General features: G+C 32.0%; 5 protein-coding genes across 7 annotated transcripts; 2 read left to right on the top strand and 3 right to left on the bottom strand.

The window, feature by feature from the left end:
- Positions 1–761: 761 nt before the first annotated feature.
- On the top strand, positions 762–4,153 carry LOC111039915 (probable aminopeptidase NPEPL1). The gene is made up of 9 exons (XM_022323575.1): positions 762–1,232; positions 1,302–1,484; positions 1,570–1,854; positions 1,915–2,139; positions 2,204–2,382; positions 2,471–2,594; positions 2,650–2,826; positions 2,890–3,000; positions 3,951–4,153. The coding sequence occupies exons 1-9, from the start codon at positions 1,083–1,085 to the stop codon at positions 4,056–4,058; spliced, it is 1,542 nt and encodes a 513-aa protein (XP_022179267.1). The 5' UTR covers positions 762–1,082; the 3' UTR covers positions 4,059–4,153.
- A 106-nt stretch (positions 4,154–4,259) lies between these two features.
- Positions 4,260–5,541, bottom strand: LOC111039900 (programmed cell death protein 6). The gene is made up of 4 exons (XM_022323551.1): positions 5,377–5,541; positions 5,223–5,287; positions 4,787–5,162; positions 4,260–4,654 (listed from the first exon to the last, which is right to left on the bottom strand). The coding sequence occupies exons 2-4, from the start codon at positions 5,279–5,281 to the stop codon at positions 4,553–4,555; spliced, it is 537 nt and encodes a 178-aa protein (XP_022179243.1). The 5' UTR covers positions 5,282–5,287; positions 5,377–5,541; the 3' UTR covers positions 4,260–4,552.
- A 178-nt stretch (positions 5,542–5,719) lies between these two features.
- On the top strand, positions 5,720–7,369 carry LOC111039898 (TM2 domain-containing protein CG11103). 3 transcript variants are annotated; one of them, XM_022323550.1, is made up of 5 exons: positions 5,720–5,998; positions 6,082–6,327; positions 6,432–6,519; positions 6,589–6,707; positions 7,093–7,369. In XM_022323550.1, exons 2-5 carry the CDS (start codon positions 6,143–6,145, stop codon positions 7,304–7,306), a joined length of 606 nt encoding a protein of 201 aa, XP_022179242.1. In that variant the 5' UTR covers positions 5,720–5,998; positions 6,082–6,142; the 3' UTR covers positions 7,307–7,369. The 3 variants fall into 3 exon arrangements, with proteins under 3 accessions (XP_022179242.1, XP_022179241.1, XP_022179240.1); XM_022323549.1 differs by having other exon boundaries at positions 5,721–5,972; positions 6,078–6,327; XM_022323548.1 differs by having other exon boundaries at positions 5,721–5,998; positions 6,078–6,327.
- On the bottom strand, positions 7,355–9,990 carry LOC111039897 (nucleolar protein 9). Its single transcript, XM_022323547.1, has 9 exons — positions 9,562–9,990; positions 9,224–9,453; positions 8,885–9,155; positions 8,643–8,823; positions 8,408–8,561; positions 8,129–8,257; positions 7,899–8,072; positions 7,698–7,841; positions 7,355–7,634 (listed from the first exon to the last, which is right to left on the bottom strand). Exons 1-9 carry the CDS (start codon positions 9,749–9,751, stop codon positions 7,371–7,373), a joined length of 1,737 nt encoding a protein of 578 aa, XP_022179239.1. The 5' UTR covers positions 9,752–9,990; the 3' UTR covers positions 7,355–7,370.
- Positions 9,991–15,287: 5,297 nt separating this feature from the next.
- On the bottom strand, positions 15,288–17,635 carry LOC111039883. The gene is made up of 2 exons (XM_022323534.1): positions 17,082–17,635; positions 15,288–15,981 (listed from the first exon to the last, which is right to left on the bottom strand). The coding sequence occupies exons 1-2, from the start codon at positions 17,480–17,482 to the stop codon at positions 15,288–15,290; spliced, it is 1,095 nt and encodes a 364-aa protein (XP_022179226.1). The 5' UTR covers positions 17,483–17,635.
- Between the last annotated feature and the right edge of the window lie 2,070 nt (positions 17,636–19,705).

Raw genomic sequence — 19,705 nt, 5'->3', positions numbered from 1 at the left:
CCTTAAGAAGTACAAAAAATCCCAAGAATTTAAAAATATGGTCTTAGAGTATATTTAAAAAAATCAGATTTTGAATAACTGCATTATTGAAGAAAAAGAGGGTGAGCATACTTGATGAATCATCTTGTTACATGGTAGTAATTTTGTATGCAACCAAACAAACATTTTTGAGATATTGTGTGCCATTTCATTTTGTATATGTGTAAATTGTTTCTTTTTAAATCGTAGCATTGGCTTATATTATGCGCACCTCAAATATTTTGTGATATTATTGCTATTAAATTAATTAATTTTACTATTAGTATTATGTTGAATTAATTTTACGAGGTAATTGTATGAGAAAATAAAAATGTTACTAGCTAATTTACGTGCCTATAATAAATAAATAATTAAACATTAATGAGATTTTAAAATGTTTGTGTTTTTTATATTTTGACCGATTTCCTGGCACTGTCTAGATTGGTATTTGTTACTATGGTCACCGACTACTGAGTAATGTGGTATTTAGGACCTTTTTGGTTAAAAGTTGAAACTAAGTGTAAAACGTAGGTACATATAACTGTAGACGGCAGGCCATAAAAGTATAAGACCAATGAACTCATTTTGCGCCTTGCGAGACGTCTTGTGAGTAAGTTGTGGCAGGTCAGTAAAATTTATATTTATTCGTGATAGTGGCGAATGGCACTTCTCGTTTCTAACATCTGACCAATAATAGTCAATGGATGTTTTGAAGCATAAACATGTATGATATTGTATATTTATGTTTTGAAGTTTCATATCTATTTCTTCTAGTCATCGTCATTCTTTAAGCTTTCTGCTCTCTCAAATCTAGATCCTAGAAAATAGTATACTGATTAGATGATCTACAGATGTAGTTGATTCTGATGAATATACATTAATTTTATTCCATATTTGTTCTTCCTAGTAGTGTTTGAGATAGCGAATGGCGAATTTCAAAAAATAATTTTTGTCTGCTATTGCCTATTAGCGAATAATAGTGTTGGATTTTCGATTCAACCGGTAAACGTGAAGCTGATTTGATTTAGTATTTACTAAGGTAAATCGTGCGGATAGTTATTGCAATGGCTAGCACCACTGTAAAGTTTTCGGCCACTTTAAGTAAAACTGATCCGATTAGTGTACCAGTACTGATTGTAGGTCAAGAAAAACACTTGTCTAGTTTATCTTACTCTGCAGTCAAGTGTAAGTTAGAACCACGGGTTAATGAACAGGTGAGAATATAGTTTGATTAATGTTTAAAAATATGTTTTGTACTAAAGTAAGTTTTTTCTGTATTTTAGACTTTCAAATCTGCTTTGTCTGTATTGAATCCTTGTCCTACAGACACTTGCCCACTTTTTCTCAACACTGCCACTTTAGCGGCCATTTCCAACAATCATAGTCGTCATAACTCATCGGCACAACCCCATATGCTTACAAAGCTGATCAATTTGAATTCAGCTGGATACAATGAATGCATTGTGGTTAGTAAACAATTATAGAAATTCTATTTGTTTTATTCAAAATGTTTTATTTTCAAGTACCTAATGTAAAAAAAAATATTGTTAGATTGTTTGCGAGCGAAAAGACATGTTTGCCTCAGGTTGTGCTGCAGCTCGGGCATTCTACGACTATTGTCGCAAAACTAAAATATATGTTGGTAAACTAAAAGAACAGAAGAAAGCTACTGTCACTGTAACAGTGGAGTTTATAATAATGCCCGACAGCAATGGTGAACATAAGGTGGAAAAAGAAGAAATAGCAACTTTGGAAAGAATAGCTAATGCTATTAAAATGACGGCGCGTATTGTTGATACTCCATGTAATGACATGAATGTCAATCATTTCTTAGATGCAAGTCAAACATAATGGCTGAATATATTGGATATTTTTAATTTTGAATAAAACTTTTAGGAGATAAGACATGTAGGAGCTGACTTGAATATTACTCCTACAATAATTAGCGGGGAAGAGTTGAAGAAAAAAGGTCTTGGAGGAATATATGGTGTCGGTAGAGCATCTTCAATAGGTCCAGCTTTAGCTGTACTATCTTACACCCCACAAGGAGCCACAGAAACAATTGCTTGGGTTGGCAAAGGTATAGTTTATGATACTGGTGGTCTTAGCATCAAAGGAAAGGTAAATATATATTATTTTTATACATGTACAAAAACAATATAAATTGTTCATCAAATGTTTTCAGTCAGCTATGCCAGGTATGAAACGAGATTGTGCTGGAGCAGCTGCTATTTTAGGAGCATTCCAAGCTATAGTGAAATCTAGTTTTAAACAAAATCTTCATGCTGTTTTTTGTTTGGCTGAAAATTCTGTTGGCCCAGATTCAACACGTCCAGATGACATACATACCCTTTATTCAGGAAGGTTAGCTTTGTATTAGTTACTCACATAAGTATAATAATAATAGTAATTATTAATTAATTATTTTCAACAATACATAATTTAATTTTAGAACTGTTGAAATCAATAATACTGATGCTGAAGGACGTCTAGTTTTATCAGATGGTGTAGTGTATGCATCTCGAGATCTTAATGCTAAAGTGATATTAGACATGGCTACACTAACTGGTGCACAGGTATTTAAACATAGTTTTCAATTGAGTATTGAATTATTAAAAATGCTTGTTTCAGGCAATTAGCACAGGAAAGTATCATGCTGCAGTAATGTCTAACTCAGAGCAATGGGAAAAAAATGTAGTGTCTGCTGGTCTAATATCAGGAGATTTAACATTTCCAATTGTGTACTGTCCAGAACTTCATTTCTGTGAATTTTCATCATCTGTAGCTGACATGAAAAACTCAGTTGCTGTAAGATTACGTTTATTTTTTATTAACTAAATACTAAAATTATATTTTGCTATTATTTTCTAGGATCGATCAAATGCTACTTCATCATGTGCCGGACTGTTTATAGCTGCTCATCTTGGCTTTGATACGACTAATCAATGGATTCATGTGGACATTGCAGGGCCTTCTCATTACGTAAATATAAATACAGTATACGCTAATTATTAGAATCACAGTTAATTGATCTCAACAGATTGGTCTACCAAGGCTGATCCCAATTTTTATAATATACTACTAACATTCTAAAAAAAAAAATTGGGGCATATTTTCAAATTTGTTAGTGGATTTTCCTGATTTGACTCATACCATAATTTTACGATTAATAAAATTTCCTCGACTCATAGCATAGTATCAACATTTTTTCACATTATTCAGCCATTGCAAAATTTATGAAATATAAAAAAATATATATATTTTACTATTTTAAATGTTATACTTTTATGAATTACAACATACTTAATATGAAATGCTTCGGTTGTTAAAATTGAAAGAAAGGTATTTGCTACCTTTTAAATTATGTTCTTATAAAATTATGGACTTTGTGTAGAAATTACATTCATAAGAGTACTATTATAGGAGTAATGAGAAAAAATTCATTTTTTATAATTATGTCCAATTAAAGATTTTTGATACATCAGATAATGATTTAAATTCAACACATCCTAAAGTCTAATAAAATTTGTTATATGTTATGTCTATGTTATCGTCAATTTTTATACACCTCTGTATATTTTCAAATTAAAAATACTCATCCTTTTTAAAATTTAATGATAAGTTCAAAAAGCCGTTTTATGATTTTTTTTTTATAAATCTTGTATGAAAATGAAAATCTTCTTTGAATATGTAAAAATCAGTTGGCTACAATTGTATTGTTAGTTTAGCCTTACTATTATTTTTGTTGCTTCAATATTAGACAAAATAATAAATACTGTAAAATAAACAGTTCTACTAACGTCAGAGAAAAACAGAATTGTGAACAGCTGATAATACTAAATTTACTATTTTAAATTTATTGGACTTATGGAAGTCTGTAATAACCCACAGATTTAATTTATTTTCTTATGTATATAATTTTTTTTTTATAGGGTGAAAGAGCAACTGGTTATGGAGTTGCACTTTTGACGGCACTTTTTGCTAAGTATACAAACGATCTTCTATTGCAAAATGTTTCCAAACATATTGAATACTCTTAAAAGTCATATTACTAACGTAAACTTCAAGAAAATTTATGTTTAATTAAACAATAATTGTCAATCAAACTTTATATTAATACATTTTTAAAAATTGATATTTTTGTCATTTTTCTGTATTTTTGTATGCACGTGCCATAACTTTTTAACAAAATGTTTTCTTTAAATGAATAAAATAAAAAAATAAAACCTGTTCAAAATGTATTTTTGATTATTTTAATAAAATTGAAACTGTATAAAATATTAAAATGGTAGTATATATATTTACTATGATAATTAATAATTCATTTATAACAATAATAAAATTATTGATAGCTTAAAAATATCACATTTAGACAGTATTAAAAAAAAAACAATGTGTCACAAGAAGGAACAGATAAAGCAATCATTTAATTGAAATATTACATTTTATATTATACTTCATTATAAGTTATTCTTTATACTGATCAGTTCTAAAGACTTAAAAAAAAAAATACCCAATAAATAATGGAGTTCATTTAAATTTTCAAGCCAAATACCATGTTTAGAAATTGCTCATAATGAATAGTAATATATCCATCTTGATCAGTATCAAATTGACGGAATGCAGCAGTTAAGGTCTGTAAATACAAATTTAAGTTATTAAAAAATAATAACTAATTCAATGATTATGATAAAAATACATTGAAATAGTTAGTTGCATAGTAGTATAGTAGTAAGTAATGTTTAAAAAAAAAAATAATGGTACATACATGTAATACAACACAGCATTGTATGAAATCATCAAAAAGTATAGTGCCACGACCAAAACGGTCAAATCTCTTGAGCATAACTGATACAATTTGTTCACCGAGTCTATAACCAAACGATGATAGAGCGTCTTTGAGTTCGGATACATTTATATTGCCAGAGCCATCACGGTCAAATGATCGAAAACACGATTGCCAATCAGTTACGTACTTCCATAAAGCTCCAAAGTCATCAAACGATACAGTACCTCGATTATGCTTGTCAAACATACCTATCATAAGACGTACGGTTTCCGGATTGAATGGAGTCCATGTTCCATTGGAGAGCGCCATTTGCAGTTCATCAGACGAGATGAATCCACTTCTATCTTTGTCAACCCTACATCAAAAATATCGTTGTAACCTGACAAATATTATTGATATAATTATTTTCAATTACCTCTGGAACACGTCCCACAAAAACTCTCTGGACGGCATCGGTGACGAGAAATTCGCCATTTTACACTGAAAAAACACTTGGCATTAGAACAATACCTCAAGTAGTTCTGGTGAAACTTTTAGCTTAAATATTTTATTATGTTTTCATGACTCACCAATAACGCCTTAAACACTAAAGTATTAATGAGCCAATATAGTCAATATTGTAAACTGTCGAGTGTTTGACCGTAGTTAATATGTCACCGATCTTAAATTCTAAAGTATAGTCGATAAGAGGTAGAATAATAACACCAATCGAGTCATAATATTATTGTGACGGTTGACCATATCTTGATTCGTGTTGAATTGATAACGATAACATGTTGCTGGCTGCTACAGTTGTACCACCAATGACCACAGAACAAGGCTTTGGCCTGGCAGTATTGTAGAAAGTTCAAAGGCCCTCTATTGTTAATTAATCATAGTCCCATAAATCATAATAATCTAGTAGTTTATATAACTAACTTAGTTTATAGGTCTCTGCACTTAACTCTTGCAAGTTGCTCCATTATTTTGTTCTACAGTCTTAGACACGGACTAAGATTTATCTTAGTCCGTGGTCTTAGATAATAATGATTTATAAATCCACCATGATGAGTTGCATGGGTTGGTGACAACAATAATATTATGATAGAATAACCATGATAGTGTTATCAGCGCTTATGAAATATTGTCACTTGAAGATTTAAAAACAAATATGATACCTATAGAGGTAAGTGAAATGTGAATGAGACTTAGGTAAGGCTTAAGTAATATAAAATAATACATGCATTTCAATTTAAAATAACACGTTTTAACATTTGTGATATATTGTTAGGCAGACGTGAAATCTACGAAACTACGGTTTTTACTTGGTATTGTTGTCCGTCATGATCACGAACAATGACTGACAAATATATTTGGTCAGTAGTAGCATGTATTTTGGTGTCAAGCCTTTGTTCTCATGCGGCAATGAATGCAAATATGTCAAGAAATGACGGCGGAGGATTTAAAAACGATTCATTGCTGGAAAACGACCCAGAGTTGAATTATGTTCCTTCTGGGCCGCTGGTCATGTGCTCTTTCTTGTAAATAATTTTGTGTATACTCATCAATATGTATTGTAGCTTACAATATGTCAAACATGCAATAAAAATAATTTAAATTAATTTTTAACAATAATAATATTTAGGCCAATAGAGTTCATTGAATGTGAGGACCTAGTTGACTTAAAAGGAAACAAGACAAGAGATGATACCATGACGGGCGGTTGTTCTAAGGTACAATATTATAGGGACTAGATAAAAATATTGACTTAATCTATGATATATCGTATTTTTACATTATAGTATGGAGGTAGTTATAGATATGAAGATGTAGAGAAAACAACAGTTCAATGCATGGTTTTACCTGGTATAGAATGTCATGGTAATAGAAAATTCAACAAGAAAGGATTTCCTTGTGTGAAGTATAAATAAATTATTTATTTGTATTTGATTTACTATTAAGATGCCAATTTCTACACAAGGCGTGTCGCCGTATTACAAACCTATGGCATACCAAATTTGAGTTCATCAGAATTGATTCTGTAATTAGTTTTAATATAACAGTGAATTTACCTATTATCAATGTTAAAGTTAAAAACATATGCTGTGCTTAACTGTTGGCTTTTTTGTTATTCTAATTTCCAAACAAGATAAGAGAAATAGTTTAATGGCCAAAAACCTAAACGAAAATGTTGGTATGTCGTACGATTGTAAGACAAAGACAACAAATGCACGGGTAGCGTCTTCTTAATAAAAAATGTATTACATGGTCTTACAACACTATTATCGTTATTATTATTATTACAGGTATGGTGGCTATTATTTCCTAACAACTCTTTTGTATTCAATTTTACTGGGATTCCTTGGTATGGACAGATTTTGTCTGGGACAAACTGGAACAGCTGTTGGAAAACTATTGACACTTGGAGGTGGAGGAGTCTGGTGGATACTGGATGTCATATTGTTGGTCACTAATCAACTTTTGCCTGAAGATGGCAGTAATTGGAATATTTATGTTTAATTAAAAAAACTGTTTATTTTTGTAACCTTCATAAAATAAAACAACTACTAATTGTACAAAACATTCAACAATATTTATTGATTTCAAAAACTTTTGCAGTCTGAAGTTTATCTTGATCAGCTTTTATCCATTCATCTCTTTTATGCCTGAACATACCTAAATTTAATTTGGATGCAATTATAGAACCAAATTGTGTGCTAGTAAGATCAGATTCATGTTTCAAAAACTCTGTCATTATCATGGTACGCTGTTTTGTGTCTGCTACTTTCCATATGCAATCAAAAGCTCGGGAACCACTTTTTGATTTTGCCAATATTGTATAATAGTCCTAAATATTAATTTTAATATTTTTAAAAAATATTTTAATATGAATAACAAATTATTTGATTACTTTTAATTTCCATATCATTTTTTCGCGACTTCTTTCCCCAATAAATGCACTTTCAAAATATGCATTTCCAATATAACTGCCTTTTACATCGCATAGCAAGTAAACGAGACGTTCAGTATCTAAATTATTCAAATTATTTACCACCTGTAAAATAAATAAATTTAAGTTATTTTCAAGGACACAATCTCTACAATATCTTACTTTGATTGGTTTATTAAACTTCAATATATTTTGTACTATCATAGATCCATGAATATGAATTGGGGGTTCTTTACACGAATTATCAAAATTATCAGCAACTTTTAACCCAAGAAGTAATAAAACAGTAACTCCATCTTCGGTTTCTTCTTTACATTTTAATGATTCGCATAAAGTCTATTAAAAATAAATACGTACAAATTAATTGAATTAGTAAAGTTTGATTTATTTACTTTAAAGAATAAGGCTTGTTTACACTTCAAACGTAAACAAGCATTGGACAATTCTAATAACACTCCAGTATATCCAAGATTGATAATTTGTGGAATTTTTTCCTTTAATTGATCGAAAATTGTTTCAAACTAAAAATATAAATTATAAGTTGTAAATTTTGATTCAAACGAAGAAGCTATTCATTAAGCAATGGTTCTTTTGTAGCAAGTAAGTTATACAAAGCGAGAGTAGTAGTCAATACTCAATCGTTTAAATTCTTTCATCAACTATATTATTACTTTAGTAACATCTGCAGTTGTTGATAATATTTTTTGTATGGTGAAATTCCCATTGTGATGAACTGTTAAATCAGCAAGTTTATCATTGAAATATTTTTCATGTAATGATTTATTCAATTTTTCTGGGGATTCAGATATTATAACATCAAGGAGTCTAAAATGAAAGTTTGTAATTATTATTTTATATTCCCCATTAGTTACTGATATTATGTTTGAAAATAAATTTAAATTGTACCTGGAAAATGAATTGTTTTCAAGAACCTGAGAAACATCATCAAAAGAGCTACTTTCACTTCTTGGAAAACATCCACTCATTATTTTTTCAACTAAGGCTTTAAATCTTTTCTTAGATACAGGTGAAATTGATTTAAGTAATACTTGTAAGAGTCCGGAAGTGATATCAGTTGTAGGCATTTCTGGAAAATAATTTAATGAAAACCATACTTGTTTAGTAATAAGTTTGTAGTTATATTTTACCTGAGAATTGCTGGATATTTACTATACAGTCAGCATATTTTTTTAGTAAATCTTTATGATCTTTATTTGTGTCTATATTTTCGCCTTTTTGCTGTGGAGTCTTTGAACACAAATATGGCCGACCGCATAAACAAGCAATGCAACTGCGCACTATATGATTAGCGTATGTATCCCATATAAATTCCTCCAAATTATTAACTATAAATTTGCATAGCTTATTTATAAAATTGAAATAATTTTCTTTAGTTATTTCTGATATGTCATTGGTAACCTTTTATAAACAAAAATAAAAATATTGTATTAATTAGTTACTTAATTAATGAATTACTATATAAACACCTTATATGCTCTATAAATTGTGACATGTAATAGTTGCTGGAGCACATGGCTAGCAAACTGGTCACAGCATATAGGTCGCAAATCGCTTTCAAAGTGTTTTATCAAATTTAATACAGTCTGATCACTAGCTGCAGGTAGTAGATCATCTACTACACGAGATACTACTTGATTACTACAATAATTCACTTCATTGCCATCCAATTGTTTGAATACATTATCCACAAACATACCTGAAAATATTTTTATGACGTTCAATTTAATCTTTTGGCTGTGACAATAGTGTTAAATATTTTCTTGGAGCAACTATTATATAGTAGCAAGAACCTAACAATATTTACTTTTATCGTCATCGCTTTCGAACATTTCTTTTGATACTTTGAGAATATTAAGGAAATATTGAAAGTCTTCGTCTTGGATTTGGAAACCGTGTCCGAATTTCCCCCGTTTGGAGTATTTCACGGCTCGTTGGTAAGTCGACATGCGTTTTTTTTTACGCTTAAAAGTTCCTCCAGACGACTGAGAATCCATAATCGATAGAATGTAAGTCTAATATTACAGTTAACACTAAAATGTAATTTCAAATATTAAAATGGAGTAAATAAAACACAGGCAACCGGCAACGCGAGATGTGACCAGAGGGCTGCGGGCCTGTGAATTCAGTATTCACACTCAGCAATAAGCTGTTGTACAACTCATTGTAGCAATCTTCACACTCACGTGTAGCTTTATCAAATACTTTGAAATATGACAATACGCAAGGGACCACAGATATAGATAATAAATAATAGTTTATTGCAAGGGACATTCGATGATAACAACCACTGATAATATCCCTAAAAACGTAGTGATTGCCTGCCCGCCCTAATATTGTGTATATAATTAACGTTACTAACTTCATGTCATTACGTATCCGTGCCAGAAAATTTGCCTACTTTCAAGTAAAAGGGGAGCGCGTAAAATGTCCGAACAGTAATTATCCGAAAAATATACTCGTATTTTGAGAAAAGTATTTTGTCAGAACTATATTTGATACGAACAATAACAATATAATGCAGGAAACATATTTTAGTCGAAAAATATTTTTATCTAAAATATACCATCCGAACCGTATTTTAGCCGAAAACGGTAGGTATGTGAATCAATGGGTAAGGCGTCACAATTAGTAAACCAGAGTTAGTGTCGGCCAAAGACGCCCACATGGGAAGGGGGTGTGGTGGTTGACAATGTTTTTAAGTTGTTTGTGTGTATATATATATATATTTATATTTATAATATACACCTAGCCCCTCCCCGTTGAAATTTTCTACAGGGTCACAGGGACCCTTGTGCCGGTTAGGATCTTATTTTTTCATTTTTATTTTTAATTTTTTTTTTTCAATCCCCCAACTTAGAATAATACTTTATTTTATACTAAAACAATAGGTACTTTAAGTGGTTACCCTAATTATCCCAATGATGAAATACAATAATAAATTAAAAAATATTTAGTGACCTAAACCTGCAGCCGTTGAATTTTAATAATTCAATTTTTACCTTATTTTTATTACGTTCCAAGGACGTCTATATGCATATTAAATTAAAACATTTCTTAAGGGGAAAACCCTACTTTAGAGTTATTATATTATGATAAGTAATAAGTTTACTGACCAATGTTTCATTACAAAAACGAAAATTTGGCCTTCAATCTTTGACTATGTAATACGAATACCTATTACTTTTTTGTTTACTAAACAAGCCCCTGAATAAATTATTCGGGGGTTTTGTGTACTGGATGCGAAAGCAAAGACAAGTTTGAGTATAACTTTGAAGAAACGGTGGCTTCAGAATTTCAATAAAGCGAACAAACTATATTAAATATTTACATAATTATAAAGTTAGGGCTTTAGATAGTTTAGAATGGGTAATTGTTTTCTAAAAATGATTTGATTACCAGAAATAACCACATAAATTATAATAGTGAATCATCTATACAACTTTTAAAAGATTTTTTTTTTTATAAAAAAGACTTTATTTTGAATATTACAATCTATACAGGGGTGTACAATAAGTAATAATTATGGTGAGTGAAAGAAAAACTATGAACTAATGACAAGGTAGGAAATCCCTCATTAGGGACACCTAGTGGCTTTACAATAACATTTACAATTTATACAATAACATTTAATTTAAACAATTTATAAAATTTTTAAGTCGCGGCACCAGTTCCGCTTGAGTCGTCTGGTTGGATTTCCGGGTAGTGCTGGTGTAGCAAGGTCTCTGATGAGCTGGTTGGAGTTGGATTGGAGTTTTGCGTGGAAGCGTTTGTAGTATATGGTAGCAGTTTCGTTAACAGAGCAGATTCTTAGGTCGGAGTTAATTGCATTGTTGGAGATATACCAGGGTGCTCCAGTTATTAAACGACAGCAGATATTCTGGAAGGCTTGGATAGTTCTCTTATTAGATTGTTTAGCAGAACCCCAGATTACTACCCCATACACCCAGAGAGGTTGCAGAAGAGTTTTATATAGTATGAGTTTAAGTGGTAGTGCTAGATTTGAGCGTAGGAGTGGCCTTAGCAGATGAAGTCTTGAGTTTAGCTTTTTACGTTTGTCTTTTAGATGAGAAGACCATGTGAGACGTCTGTCGAATATTAAGCCGAGGTATTTCACTTCGTTTGAGTGAGGAATAATGGTGTTATTCATTGATATAGGAGGGCAGTTATGGGGCCTGAGAGCAAATGTGACGAAGGAAGACTTCGATTCGTTGACTTTAATTTTCCATTTAGTGAACCATTGGGAAAGAGTATCAATGTGGAATTGTAGTTGAAGGCTTGCAGTGATATGATCAGCAGCCGTAGATAAGAGCGCAGTATCGTCTGCATAAGTTCCAATGGTTGTTTTTTCTGAGGTGGGTAGATCTGATGTGTAAATTATGTACAGAAAAGGTGCTATGTCACTGCCTTGCGGGACCCCAGCAGCAATGCGAAATTGTTTTGAATGTTGGAGGTTGTGGCGAACCTTGAACGTGCGGTTGTCCAAGTACGATTTTAAGAGGAGATAGTAAGGGGCGGGAAATAAAGTTTTTAATTTGAAGAGTAATCCATCGTGCCAGACGGTGTCGAAGGCTTTGGCAACGTCCAAGAATACTCCAGCGCAGTATTTTTTTGTTTCCAAAGCAGTAGAGATTGTGTCGGCGACTCGGTGTAGCTGGTGGGTTGTAGAATGATTTGCACGAAAACCAAATTGGAAGTTAGGTAAGTTTTTGTTTTCATTGGCAATGACAGAAACACGCTTTAGTAATATTTTTTCCAGAACTTTTCCAAGAACTGGTAGAAGACTTATGGGTCTGTATGAGGATGGATTTTCTGGTGGTTTGCCAAGTTTGAGAATCGTTACGATAACTGAGGATTTCCAAGTTGTTGGAAAATAGGAGAGTCGGAGGGTAGCGTTGTATATATGAGTTAGATGAATTATTGCTTTAGCTGGTAGGTTTTTGATTATTTTGTTGGTTATAAGATCGTGGCCAGAGGATTTCCCGTTTGCCAACTTTTTTATTATCCCCCTTATTTCGGCTGGTGTGGTGGGTTTTGCAGGTAGAGCCATAGGTAGTGGAGAGAGGAGTGACTCTGTGACCATTTGAAGATGTAGAGGTGGTGGTGAGATTGTGTGTGGTATGAATACTGTTGATAGTTCATTCGCTAGTGCATCTGCTTTTTCACTGTCGGTGACTGCTAAGGTGTTATTTGGTCGTTGAAGAGGTGGTGTAATTTCCTTTAATCGAAGAATTGATTTTGTTTTGCGCCAGAGTGAGCCATTTTTAAGTGAGAGATTTTGGAGATAATTTTTGTAGGAGTTATTTTTGTGTATTTTTAGAAGAGATTTAAGTTTATTTGAAAGCATGTTGTACCTTGACTTGTCGTCTGGGTAACTTTTAAAAGATAAAATATTAAAACGAACCTAAGTATTCAGTACTGCGCAATTATTTGATATTTAAAAAATAAAAATAAATATATTTGATAGCTTTTATTTTATTTATTTTTATAAGATTTATACAATCTATACTTCTTACCATAATAAGAATAAGAGAAAAGAGACAAAAAACATAGTATGCGTGATTAAGAAGTCACCCACTAGTGACTCTGCGTGATGGGAGATTTGGGAAGATAAGGTAATAATATTTATATATATTTTTTTTTCTCGGAGAGAGGAAGAGTTTGATTGATTATTGTAAAAGAGATATACACCATCTCCTTTTCAGTCGACAACGAGTTCCTGTTAATTCGGTTCCAAAACTGCCCAAATTTACATAGGTATATTTAATATTTTTCAACATCACTGATAATTCAAGAATAATATTAATTCAACTTACCGGCTACCATATTAATAATAAGTAATGACAATATAAAATATTCTAAACTGGCATACCGTCTCGGCGTCTCCGCTCAGAATTGTTTTTCGGATACAATGATTTGATATCATTGAATTCAAATTTAATACCATATCCATTACAGTGACTTAATGTACCTACAGCAGAGTGACATCCACTTACCCGCTTTTATATAATGTACTTTTGTATGTGACTAACACAATTTTAGTTCTAGATATGTATAATACTTACATTATTAAGCATTAACCTACCTGTAGCGGCGTATGACGTACGTCGTATATTTAGACACAATGGTATAGCCTGTATAAAATGTTTTTTGTTTTTATATGGGTTGGGTGTAACCGTATAGTATCTCAAAAGTTAACACTAAAAACTGGTAGTTATAACTTATAAATATACAAAATTAATATATATTTTATACTGCAAGGTTAGGTTCACCAAGCATATGCTCACATCCTTTTTTTCTTTAATAATGTAGTTATTCAAAATCTGATTTTTGGAATCTTTAAAAGAGACCATACTTTCAAATGTTGTAAGAATTTGATTAAAAAGCACAGTCTTATATAAGAAGACAAGACTGTGATAATAATTAATAAGTCACAATTGTATTGGGCTAATTAATTATGAAAAACAGGTGACAACATATTCAGCGATGTATCCAAGGCCGTACCTGTGGGGAGGGTTCAACTAGCCAATATAACATATTCTTATAAATTGATTATGTTATAAAATCGAAATATAATGTTGTCTTATGAATTAATGTGTTTTGATATAACACAGCTTGTTAAAATCTTTAATATAATATTATGTTGTACCTCTAGATTTGTTAAACGTTCCTACATTAAATATTATAATTATTTTTAGGAAAATTGTGTTGGTCAACTAATATTACCCATAAAATACTGCACAATGCGACCGACTAAAGGCGCGAGGTTAGCATCAACGGATATTATCGGGGACATGCTCCAGGATCGATCAGTACGAATATCGAGGTTATCAGACTTATGGTTTTTGAGTTATGATTTTTTTTTGTAGGTACTTAGAAAAGATATAAGATAAAAATATTTTATCTAGATACATTAGGTACAGATAATTATAAAATCTAAAATTAAAATAACTAATTAAAAAAAATACATATACTGTCATGTAAGTAAATGCCTGTATAATATTATGTTTACTTTCGTCGATATTGACGAGTGTTGGATTAACGAAATGTTCATTATTTTTAAACATCACGAGGTAATATATTACAATTGGTTTACAGTTTATAGTCATAGATTTATAGTAAAAAATATAAAATCCGAAATATATTAATAGAATCTCACGTATTTGCTTGTCAGACTTATCAATATTATCATGAATATCAGGATATCTATATCAATTTGTCAATGTGAATTATATAATATTATTTATTATTAATATTAATTTCAGATGAACTTATAGCTATAATAAACGGCCGAGCTGTACCGATCCCAGGTCCGCCGGTCGTTCGAGGCGGCTATCATCGACGCGACTGTGGGTGGCCGTCACAAACGAAAGGTTGCGGAGAATAACACGACTGAGTTAAATGCGGCGAACAACGACAGGGATGATGAGGTCCGCCGGTCGTGCGACGACGGGTCCGACAGCCGAGTACCAAACTCTAACGTGTCCTTGGCCGTCATCCTGATCTCGCTCGCGTCCACCTGATTTTTTAGGTTCATTTTCCGAATGCCCAAAACAATAACCAGGTGGACGCTAGCGAGATCAGGATGACGGCCAAGGACACGTTAGAGTTTGGTATTGGGCTGTCGGACCCGTCGTCGCACGACCGGCGGACCTCATCATCTCTGTCGTCGTTCGCCTCATTTGACTCGGTCGTATTATTCTCGGCAACCTTCCGTTTGTGACGGCCACCCACAGTTGCGTCGATGGTGGCCGCCTTAGCCGCAGCTCGAACGACGCGCGTCGCGCCGGCCAGCACGGGAAACCATCTGTTGCGGTCTGCCAGCAACGGTACCACCACACTGTCCAACCAACGGTGCATGTCCGCCCGGAACTGCTGAGGCGCGGACGACGTGCAACCGACAGCCAATCGGTAGTACCTGACGAGCAACGGACGGCGGTCGTCGGCCGTCAGCCACGGCCTGTCAACGGCGAACAGCCGCTTGCCAACAACGAATGGGAACGCCAGCGACCCCGGATTCGAGTTGTCGTCGAACACCGGTAACGGTACGGTGGTCAATTCGCTGTCCGATGGTAAGACGTACATCTGTAGGGCCGCACACGGGTTTTCCGTCTCCTCGAAAATGGGATGGTCTGTGTCGTCGTTTTCGTTGGTGGTGACAGCCGTGATCCGCTGTCCTGCATCTGCGGGCATCATCCAACCACGACCGTCGGTATCCAAAATTAATCTTTGCCCAAAGACGAACGTTTGTTAAAGCGACATAATAATGTGAAAAGTGAAAACTAGAGTGACGGGTATATAGGTGATGACGCTATTAAGACCTTTTTTTAAGCGGTGTATCTCAAAATAATAAGCGAATTGCCTACCATCTCTATCTTAAATAAAAAATGACACACTATAGTTGCTTCTGAAGATCAGGCTTAGTTCGCCATTATATACTAGTTGCATCCCAAAAATGTTCACATTACTTTCCTGCCATGTAGTGGCTTGTTATTAGGTTCATATGCTCCACGTAAATAGATGAATTTATGTATGTATGTTATACATTATATGTTGTGTTATAATGTACTATGAAAAATTAAGTTAAGATACAGTAATAAATATTTAATAAAATAAGTATCTACGTATAGAAAATAATGATAAACATTAAGATTATTATGGGTATATACTCACCTAGATATTTTTATATTTTGCTATATTACTAAGCATCGTTGTTTTAAGTTTAGGAATTAAGAAGAACATCATACTAAAATTATTAATAGTAATACATTTGTATTTTGTTTAATACATTTTCTTAGACAGGTGAAATTAGAATTAGATTGGCATGTGTACAGTTAAGAAAAATCAATCTTAGATTCTTAGGTAACTACATACAAATACACATAATATTTCATAAGTCTATGAAAAAAAACATTTGTTATTTTGTTAATATATTTTTATACATATATATTTATATAAAGTTGTATTATAATATTTCTATAACCTATATAAATATAATTATAAATTATTTAAATCGTTTAGACACCACTTAAACATGTATTATCTGTCCATTGGGAATCAGTCAGTATGTAACTCACACATATACCTAGAAGGGACACATTTTAGACCTTTTTAACTTCGAGAGGCAACTAGTATGAGCCTTTTTAGAGAGACGACTGTCTAAAATTATATATTTACTGCCTACCAAATAAATCGCATCAATTACGAAATGTCGATATGTAGACAGTAGGCTAAAGCCTAAAGGGAACGATAAAACACATTTTGACATTATACTTAATATAGATGTGCATAAGTAATAGATATAACTATTAACTATATATTACTCACTTGATCTTCCGTGCCAACGCGTGCAGCTCGTGGGTAACTTCATAGCTCTCGAGACCCCTATAATATCTATCCTTTACGTGTGGCAGCATCACCCCTTGAAGATATCCACCAATCGCATCAGCAGCCGATATCATGGCGTTTTTCTTTGTCCGGTCGTCTGAGATCGTGTCAAATTTTTTGAAAATTATCCGTACATAGTTGAGGAACAATCTTCCATCGACCACATTTTTTGGAATCAACTCATCCATTAACATGCGAGTGCGCAAGATCGCCACATCTTCTGTTGTCCACGTTTTAGCTGATGCAATGTCGTCGATGCTGTACAGCGCTGTTCCGACGTTTAACGCTATTGTAGTGATCGGATAGATCAGGACGAGAAAGGATAATATGATTTTAAACATGTTTTATGCTTTAACAATATAATTGTATTATGATGAAACGATGAATAACATAATATTATATTAAACTGTTGTGTAGAATACTGAATACTAAACAATATTCGTACCTATTTGTTGATTGTTGGCTGTTGTTAAATACAGTTGTATCTACAGTTTCAGTTCAATAAGCCAGCAGCTTTTTCGTGCACATAATATTCCATCACATTAGATTATTATAAGAAAAGTCGTAACTTTGTAATCAATTTAACACAAGGGACCCAAATACTTAATATAGTACTTACCTACCTATGTAATATTATCTTTTAATTTAGGTTTTTCGTTTATAAACATTGAATTTACTGATATATTTTATGAGTTATGGTTATTTAATTTGTTTATGGTGAAATAATAAAAAGTACTAAGTAGGGCTTAAAAAAATTGTGATATTTTTTAGTAAAAGTAAACTTAGCAGTTTTGGCTATTTTTGTTTATGTTGACCGTTACAGTAAAAATATGTTTCATGAGCCAAAAAAGGTCTGAAGCAATGTTAAAGTAAAATACAGCAAAATCAACGAAAATATTTCAAAAATTCTGAAGGAATAAGCTTTGTATCGGAAATGACGTACGTACTCAGCTGTCACCGTTAACATAATAATTTCTATAAACCAATGTTGGCATCCCAAGAACGTTAGAATTTAACAATATTACAATTTTGTATTCCTTTATTATATTGCATAATAATTAAGTATATAATGTATATATAGCTACCTACCTACCACCTACCTACTCTACTTTCCTGAATTTGCTTCAGTTGTAGAGTTCTTATCTGTCCGATAATACTACTTAGTATTTTAGGTAGCAATAATTTATCATTGTAATAATTTAATCGATATACTAATTATTTAATGTACTATGAATTAGTTGTTCGTGTCTGTAATTTTGATTTTTGGTCACCAAAATGACTGAGACGGAACTGAGTAGGTTTTAGACACTGGTAAATAGTGATTCACGATGGCCATGGATTTAGATAATTATTTAAGTTGGTTTATTGACTATTTTAATCATTCGATTTAGCAATACAAAAAAGATAACTCAATAAGTATAAAAGGATATTACTTGCTGTTAAATTGATTGTAGTTTGTAAGCAGTAAACCTAAGGGTTTGACAAAATAAATATTAAATGATATACCTATTATTTTATGTTATGTGAACAAAAATTGTTTAAACATAATATCCTTATTTATGATAAACTATTATGCTTAACACACATATTGTTTAATAACTAGAAAACTGCTCATTCCAATTTTTTATTTTGATACATTAAAATCCTTAAAAAAAATATTTACTAAATAATTTACAGTAAAAAAGTGGGGTTCTCATTTGAAAATCAAGTTTGTATCGCCAAAGGACACTCTTTAAGTGGTACAAAAAATCTCAAGATTTTGAATAACTGCATTATTAAAGAAAAAAAGGGAGTGAGCATGCTTGGCGAATCACTCTATATAATCGAGTTATAATTTTTTTTTAAACTTAAACAGTATAAACACGTTGTTGAACCCAACTTCCCTCAGACGTATAAGAAGACTAGGTACCTACCTATATATAGATACAATAATTTATAACTTATACAGGTATGTTTTTTATTATTTAAAATTTAAATATATACCTATGACATACCTACTACGTATGTACGACACTGCAATGTACACTCTACATCGACGGTTATGATATTATATAAGATCATGCAAGAAACATATACATCATAAATTATATAGTACATTATTACATTCTATACAAGTATTTATATAAACATATAATTACACGAATACAGGTGATATCTAATGGGAATAAATTAAGTAAAAAAAAATTAAGTAAACCTGTAGGTAGGTACCTAATAAACAATCTATATAAAATGTATACAATAAGCATAAGTGATAAATTAATAAGAAATTAGGGCAGGAAAATAAATCAGAAAAGTGATATCTAAATGAATTTACTCATTGACGACACTTTGTATTACAATATGTACCTATACATAAAAATATAGGTCTATCATTATCTGTAGGTAATTGTTATTATAAGAGATCATAACGACATCACATCATTTACGATTCAGTCGTCTACGACAATTACCATTTACCTCTACGGCTCTACCAAGAATTGATAAAGATAAGTTTTGAACTATAATAGATTTGGATTAGATGATAGACGATTTAGATAGATTTCATTGAAGTATTCGGCTTCATT

Source organism: Myzus persicae, unplaced genomic scaffold (genome assembly GCF_001856785.1).
Source record: "Myzus persicae strain clone G006 unplaced genomic scaffold, MPER_G0061.0, whole genome shotgun sequence".
In the NCBI taxonomy this organism is placed as follows: domain Eukaryota; kingdom Metazoa; phylum Arthropoda; class Insecta; order Hemiptera; family Aphididae; genus Myzus; species Myzus persicae.
The sequence above is the reverse complement of the archived record's forward strand: the minus strand, read 5'-3'. Positions and strand labels throughout refer to the sequence as shown.